This window comes from Sceloporus undulatus, chromosome 1, assembly GCF_019175285.1.
Source record: "Sceloporus undulatus isolate JIND9_A2432 ecotype Alabama chromosome 1, SceUnd_v1.1, whole genome shotgun sequence".
Taxonomy (NCBI): Eukaryota; Metazoa; Chordata; class Lepidosauria; order Squamata; family Phrynosomatidae; genus Sceloporus; species Sceloporus undulatus.
The window spans coordinates 146,429,142-146,437,727 of NC_056522.1; the positions used below are offsets into that span (position 1 = coordinate 146,429,142).

Below are 8,586 nucleotides of genomic sequence, written 5' to 3' on the forward strand. Positions count from 1 at the left end.
TGGCTACGCTGATATTGTTGTGTCACAAACATCCATTTATTTGGTGTGTATTGTAGTGTATGGTATTCATACATTTAAAAATGGCTTTTTCTTTGAAATTAGATGTGTTGGTTCAGGTGGTGGTGAGTTCTGTTATGTTTCTCATGCTTGAATTGTGTGTGTATGTGTGTATTTAATGCCCTGAAATTTGACATCTTTGTAGCCTGTACATGGCTACAAAAACCTTAAAATGGGACACTGGTGCATTACTCCCTTAAAATAGATGATTCCAGAATAGTTAAGTTGTTCCTGTACTAATTACAATGCTGAAATTTGCTTTGATCATTTGTCAAGTTGGATATATTTCATAAATCTGCTCGTTGAAGTAGAAAATGGTAAACTCAGTGTTCCTCAGCTTCCACCAAACCTTTATGGTTGCTTTATAAACAGTGTTGCCAACAAGCCTCAAAGATATTCCCCGGAATGTTTTACCAAAACCCCAAATCCCTGAAATTCCCCAATATTTATTATTATTATTATTCAGTCAGAATCCCGGGAAAGAAATTAATTCAATTCCCAATAATTTCATAAAACTGAAAATTGGTACAAATGTAGCCCAAATTTACTAGAAAAGTAAAAAAAAAGGACATCTGTGACTCTTACAGTTAAAAATTGGGGGATGAAAGGTACTGAGACAGATACTATATAAATAAGAAACAGAATATAATTTCTGTACTGTGTGATTTTGAGCTTGCTAGATTGAGGATCTTCAAAAGTTTTACTTCTGTGCATGGGGCTGCAGACCAAATGTGCGTTTGTTGATCTCTGAATCTGAAATCAGTGCTGCAAGACAAGTTCCTTGTATTAGTGTTTTTCTGTACCTAGAAGACTCAGCAGTCAACATTGTGTATACTATTTGTGTTTTTAGATTATTTTAACTGTTTTTAATGTTTATTGTAATATTTTTTTTAATCTGTGAACCAACTTGGGTCCCTCCTGGGAGAAAAGTGGCATACAAATGAATCAATCAATAAATAAAGATCTTCTAAAAGAAGACAGTGGCCAACATTTCAGTGAGCCAATGCAACATAGTGGTGTTGGACTACAACTCTGGCAACCAGGTTTCAATTCCTCGCTCGGCCATGAAAACCTACTAGGTGACTTTGGGCAAGTCATATGTTCTCAGACTTAGGGGAAGGCAATGGCAAGCCTCCTCAGAAACAAACTTGCCTAGAAAACCCCAGGATAGTTTTGCCTTTAGGATCACCATAAGTCAGAAACGACTTGAAGGCGTACAACAACAATAAAAGCCAACATTTCAACATCAGGAAACTCTGTTGCTGCTTCACACGCTTGAAGTAAGATACATCTAGCATTTGTTGTGGTGCAGTGCAGACATAAACACAGAAAACTGAGGCCCATATAGTCCAAACATGACTTGAAAAATCTAGAAGATCATAGCTTCTGTTCTGAAGCTCTTGTTGGGGGAAAGGAAACCGGAGACATCACTGATCTTGCAGAAGCAATTTAAAGGAAGTAGAACAACTCCCCCCTCTTTGCTGTAATTCCATCATAAGCTCAGATGTTATAAATATGCCATGTTATAAAGAGAATGAAGTCTTTCTCCCAAAACAGGGACTCAAGGTGGATAACAGTCCCCAACCTCTGAGCAGTACAGAATGGATCTTTCGTTTCTTACCTGAGCAAACCTGCCTTTTTCTACTTTGTATATGTGGTGAACATTAAAGGATGAATTGACCTGTTTGAGCCTGATTTCTCTATTGTTTTAAAATATCAGTGGTATCTAGAAATATTCTCTCTGCTTTAAAAAGGGCTTGAGACAGTGAAAACACTGGTATTCAAAAACTTGCTTTGTTGTAGCAAAGTCCCATGTTTAGCACAATCAAATCAGTGGCTTCTACATAAATATACAGTCTCCTCCATTTTTCATCCTGTTGTTTTTACTCAGGTGTTATAACAGGTGGCTCTCTCCTTCCTACAGGACAAGAAAGTGTTTTTGCTACTGTTCAGCTTTTTAAATGTTTCTTTTATCTACTGTCTTACTTACACTGGGAATAGAAAAATTAAGCATGCCCTTTAACTTCAGTAAAGGCTGCTGAACCTTGAGTTGCTTAGTTGAAATCTCTTCATTCTTTCCTCCTCTCCTGCATCACTTGTAAAGGTTGGCTGATGTTTGCTAAACTATATGTCACAAGTACCTCAGTGCTACTATGGATTTGCCAAAAGAATTAGCGTAACCTTTGGTAGAATAAGCATGCTCCTCCCAAGTTCCTGTACATTCCAGTTCTGTTTAAATTATATGTTTGACTATATATGTGTGTGTGTGTGCACACAGACACACTCAGTCTCAGAAAAAAACCCTGATAGGTTTGCTTTAGAGTTGCCATGTCGGGAATGACTTGAAGGCACACAGCAACGGCACACACACACACACAGAGAGAGAGAGAGAGAGAGAGAGACTTAGTTAGGGTCACCATAAGTCGGAAATGACTTGAAGGCACATAACAACAAGTACTTGTTTTTAGTAGGGCTTTTTAAAAAAATGTCTGTGTCCAGAAAAAAATTATCTAGCAGTTCAATGTTATTTCAGTTGTGTTATCTCCAAGCCACTATCTTAAAATGAAAACTCCTGACACATTTCATGGATTAATAGCTATTTCTTGAAAGCAGGGAGTGGATGGTCCTCTAGATGTCAGAAGGTGATTCCCATCATTACTTGCCAGTATAGTCAAATGGTGCAGGATGATGGGAGTTCAAGTACAATATTTGGAAGACCATGCATCCTCTATTACTAGACTTAAGAAAGTGTTCATTTAGGAATGTTGTGTATGGGATTATGATTCTCTCACATTACCACTAATCTAGATTTGACTAGGATAGAAGCAATGGTGGGTTGTGCAGTTTTAAGACATGATGAGTGGGAAGAAAGGATGTGCCTCTTTGTGGTTGTCACAGGGCCAAGACCAGTAACACTTGTTTCACACTTCGCATGGTTCTACCACGCAGTGAAAGAGGTACAGCACTTTAGGGGGGAAAGGGGGGGAGTTCTTGAGTTGCATTCTGTTTCACCAGTGATCCTCAAGTTAGGAAGTCACACGGTGCAGTCACACTGAACTTGGCAGGGTGCTTAAATTATTCAGGCTTCAAGTTTAATTTAAAAGTTGCTTAAGGAGAACCCTACTCTAGGATCTGCATTCTCCAATTGACGGTGAACATGGCTCACCTCATGCACTATGCTATCACTAACAAAAGCAGTCTCCCTGTAGAAAATGTCATTCCTCATGTAGGTCGGTCATTTATAATACTATTTTATGATTTATCTAACTTTCCCTGGCTGACTTGTTTAGAGAACAGGCTCCAGGCAAGAAGGTTCTCCTACTTCCCTAGGCAAGTTGTTCCACTGTCTAATGGTATCATAAACAAGTTTTATTTATTATTATTTTTTTAGGAAAAGTGTCCTGTATGAATTTGCTTTGAGGCCACCAGTAGTCCTTATGTGTTTCATGTCTAGTCTTATCATGTTCATTTTTGTTTAAAGTTGGATATATCTTTGTCCTTCAGAATCAAACTTTGCTAATCTATTTAATTTGTAAGCTAGGGTCTAAACAGACAGGCCAAAATAAAGCTGCTTCGGGTCACTTTGGAGGTATGCTGTTTAAATGATGCATGTGTTCTAAGAAGCTGGAAGCCACGCCAAAGCCATGCTCCAGCCCTAAGAACTGGAGTGCCGGTTTGGCACAGCTTCTGTCCTCTTAAGATGCATGTGTCATTTAAGCAGCATACCTCCAAAGTGACCCGAAGCAGCTTTATTTTGGCCTGTCTGTTCGAGCCCCTAGTTAAGCACTATGTCATGTGTTATTTGAAAGAGGTATCCTGAAAGAGGCATATGTAGTGAACATTAATGTTTCCTATTAAAATATTCAGGAGGTATGCCTAGGCTCAGTAGTTATGAAATATCAAGGGAAGTGTGTTGCTTCCAGCTTGTAGCTCTCGTTGTTGTTGATTCATGCATGATTCATGTCTGAAGACCGATGTAAACCCTGATGTGTGACAGTCCTATAATGCACGAATTTCTTGTTTTTCAAGAAAAGTCCTTCAGGCAGAAAGGTTACTTTAAAAAAAGCTCTTCTAAATGTCTTGAAGTGTAAAGTAGCTTGTAAACATTTACATGCATGAGTAAAGCATTCTGCTGGAATTGTACTCCAGCTTTGCACTGATGGTTTCTAAGACCTTGCGCATTTGCTTGTTTGTTTAATAGAAATGATCAAAAATCTAATTTTAAAATGAGTGTATTGTTTCAAGAAAATTAAATGAATTTTAAAAAGAAAGTAATTTTTACTGCACCACAAATAGCACTGTGTTGTTTTCTTATATCCATGAATCGTTTTCTCTTTCTTTTGCTTAGTTCAGTAATGCCTGTATTCACAATAATTTGTAATGACAGAATTGTATAAGGGACAAAATTATCCCAGTAAATGTTTTTGCAAATACAACAGATAGGTGTCTATGTAGGGTAGGCTTAGACTGATGTTTTAAGTGACGATATAGTTACTTTTGGACATAAGCATTATCTGCTCACCTTTTTACCTTTGTGCTACACACTACACTTCTAAACATAGTAGGGAAAATGAAGAAGAGGGGTTGGTAGCTGACCATAAAGAATTACTTGCTAGTAATCCAGTCCAACATTTGTAAATACCGTACTCATGTGTTCAGCTCTTCTCCTTCAATCTTGCCAGTGAGCCTCTAAATTTGTGAGGCTATATATCAGAAAAACAGGATACAGATATATTGAATAAATAAATGTTGACAAGGGTATCTGACACAGTGAGACACATGAAATCTTCTGTATGTCTTATTGTTGTGACTTATAGGTCAATGTTTTCCTTATGAAGCAGTTTATATAAAACTATAAGCTACATTCACAATATTATGATTGTCAAAGAAGTATTTTAAAACGTAAAAACAAATGTGGTAAGTGAATATACAGTCTACGCTGACAAATAAATGCACAGTTGCCATGAGCTGGGCACACAATGTTCTTCACAATTTGCAGGGAAGTTGTATATTAAGCTGAATGATAACTTGCTTTCCACACCACCTTATTAACAAACAAGGAAGATTGGTCTTATATTTTATACTGTAAATATGACTTTGTGCCCTTAATACTGCAGATCTTTCTCAAAGACAGTTAAGAAGAAAAAACAGGATCATTGTGAATTTACAGACCAAAAGCAGTTCTAGCTGAACTGATAATCTTTTGAAGTCTTATGTTTCTGTTGTTGTATTTATGTTTGGGTTAGGTGACAAAGTCCCAGACCAATAACAAAGTCCCTGAGCAAAAGAACATGGTGCTTTGTAGGATACAGAACAAAATGTGTGTTCTACGTATAGGATGGTGATACTGTTGAAATGCAAGAAAGGACAGCATTCTTAATGGTTATTTCTACATTTTATTTTTCAGTCCTGGCCTACATATGAAGATGTTCATAAAAAAATGCATGCCCTTGCAAAGTACATAGAACTACCTTGTTTTCCAGACATATCAGAGGACTGCTTCCTACATCCAAACATTCTCTGTATGAAATACTTGATGGAAGTTAACTTACCTGGTAAGGGCAACAATCACATGGAATGATACCTATTTTTAAGAGTACTTTACTGCAAGACATTTTAGTATTTCAGGTGTACTTGTTTTTCACAATTTAGTGACTATTGGAAAACAAGGTTCACCAACAATTTCTGCCTTTAGGATTCACAGATACAGGCAGGCAAGCACTCGTTTTGGACTATAGGTGCTTGCAGCCCCACTGGAATCCAGTGAAGGACCGAGTCACAATATCCTTGCTAAACTAAAGAAGTAAGAGTTTTTAGCTGTTTTAAAATTTCCTATATACAGGACTGTGCTATCTGTTCAATCTATGTAAAAGAAAAACCCAAAGAAGCTTTATTTTTTAAAAGGAATAAACAGATGTTAACATTCATTAAGGCATGATTAAACCCAAATTTAGAATGATAACCTCTCATTTGTTTCACTTAGAGCACTAAATTTTGCTTCAATCTCTGTCCTGTTGAAATCAATGGAAGTTTACAGTGCTTAATTTTGGTCGGATCATGCCCAAAGTAATTAAGATAAAATAAAATGTGGTCACTGAACATGTGATGTTCACAATGCTTACTGCATATTTTCCTTCAAAGGATAAATGTTACATTTCAAATATGGGATAAATGTAGTATATTGTGTCCTGGCAAAAATATTATACAGTGGTCAAACCATAATTGTTCAAGTTAACTCAGAGCTTTGAAAATCAAAAGTCAGTCAACTTGCTATTATCCATTGGATTTTTCTAGCAGTGTGGCCTCAGTCAGCAGGTTTGGGCGTAAAACTGAAGCTAATCTCATATTATGGATTTTAGAACATTAGAATGTGTTAAAATGGGTGGCTCTTGGTCTTGATAGATCAGTAAGACAGGAAAGCCTCAGGAGAAAAAGGATTAGGATTGGAAGCGATGCATCACACGGCTCTGTTGCTAAGAAGAAGAACCTGGCAGAAAAGCTGAGAAGTAACATTGCTGGGAAACAATGGAAGAGCTGAGATTGGAGAGAAGTTTAAGAAGAATGACTACGCGGTGAAGCAGATGGGTGATAAAGCGCGGACTCCAGCCTTAATCAGGCTGGGACTGCAGCATCCTCACGGCCTGCTCTCAAAGTGGGCCACCGCCGCAGGTCCCAAGCCACACTGGCCAAAACATGGTTTAACTAACTCCTTTTTAATCTGGTCCTTTGGACCACAATGCGGCCTCAATATGGCTTCTGGCTGCTTTGGGGTCATGCATCATGTGATTTCCACACCCCCAAAACAGCCAGAAGCTGATTTATTTGGGCCATGTGTTTCAAGCCTTTCATTGTCTTCTTCTCTCTATTCCTCCCATTCTGATTTCCACTCTGCGTCTGATTCATTGGGTAACATTGAGAGCTTTGAGGTTGGAGCCAGCAGAGCCATTTAGCAAAATCCATTTAGCAAAATTATATTTACTGAGAAGTAAATCCTATTGAGCTCTTTCTTTCAGTTTGTTTATTATTGTTCCTACTGTGCTGGGCACTTAGATAAATGATGGTTTTCCTTGTCCCTCCAGTGTACTTCTGAATAGACATGGGGAAAGCATGGGTTTAGGTAGATGATTTTTTTTGGCTCCAGATTCCAGCTTCACTCAGCCTTGACTTTTCCTTTCTTCTTGGCTTTGCTCTCTCTCTTTCCTTCCTCCTAATCTGCTTTTCTCTCACTCAGTTCTTCAGTGGGTCACATGGTTTGGAAAGGCTAGAATTTTTAGACAAAAGGTATAGATGGCTACATTCATGCCTTCCTATGCTTCTCTGTGTTTTTCTGTTTAAAAAATAGAACAAAACATCTGTTCTGCCCCTGGTCCTTGCAGTTCTCCTGTCTTGATGGAGTGTGGGAAGGTAGAGAGCATGCAGTGATTCAGCTGTGCAGAAATGTTTGTTGCATGTTCTCAGAGGCACTAAAAACATTTATGATTAAGAATTCCCCACATTTTCAAGCAGCCACTACACTTGCAGTGAATTGATGTCCTCTAGCTGAATGAATATTTTTCCTCATGCATCCCTCCAGAGGTGGACTGTCCTGTATTTCCCAGCAGATGTAGCCAGCATAGCCAGTGTGATGCAGATGTTGTTGGAAGTTGCAGTTCAACAACATCTGAAAGGCTGCATAATGTCTATCCTTGCTTTAATTGTACTCCTTATTCATTTAATAAACCAGGCATTAGAAAGGCAAGTGAACAGTGTACATGTTTGTGAGGGCTTGTGGGGGTCGATTGCCTTGTTCATGGAAGAGTTTTCTTATGGAATATGACTTGGCTTCAGAAAGTAAACTACTGAACTAATATTTTTACTAGTATAGGTTGTCTTGTTCTCTGAGATGTTCTGTTATGGTCATCTTGCTTAAAATGCTAATTTTTTAGTCTTAAATATGTTTACTTGCTACCTAGTTTCATGTATATTGGTGATACTTTCTCCCAGGTAATCATGTGGAAGATAGCCACTGTATGGCTGCTTCAAACATTATGTAATTAATAGACAGAAGGCATTTTGTTGTGGGTGGTCATGGATGAGTCGCTATACTAATTCCTTCACATAATGTGCTTTTGGTGTTTGAATTTATAACATTTGAAGTTGCCCGCAATATATTGTTTTTTGTTAATTCAGATGATATGCTCAACTGGACGTGTAAAGTGGTTAAAAAAACTGGCATCGGTGAAATAGACTTCCTGAAGCTTCATCCTGGAAATAAATCATCTCAAAGAGTGAAATATGACATCCTTGCTGTGGCCACTATTATAGTGGTGCTCAAAATTCTGTTTTTGCTGAATGACAAGTATGAGTGGTAAGTGTATGTTATGGTATAACAGAGAAAACTAGTAACTTATTGCAGCTTAGGATCATAAAAATATGAGACAAGTGTTCCCTTTAACTATCAAGAGCCCAACAAATAAAAGTTGGATTAGGTGAGTGGTATCACTTGCTTAGCATTAGCATTCCTTTTTTATTTATGTGCGTGGAACATGG

The 8,586-nt window shown here is 37.9% G+C and overlaps 1 protein-coding gene across 1 annotated transcript in view; it reads left to right on the plus strand.

Moving 5' to 3' along the window:
• The window catches only part of TAF1B (TATA-box binding protein associated factor, RNA polymerase I subunit B), a 57,850-nt gene that overhangs the window by 41,882 nt on the left and 7,382 nt on the right, over positions 1 to 8,586 (plus strand). The window contains 2 exon segments of the mRNA XM_042461948.1: positions 5,465 to 5,612; positions 8,227 to 8,404. Coding sequence (XP_042317882.1) covers positions 5,465 to 5,612; positions 8,227 to 8,404 — 326 coding nt within the window.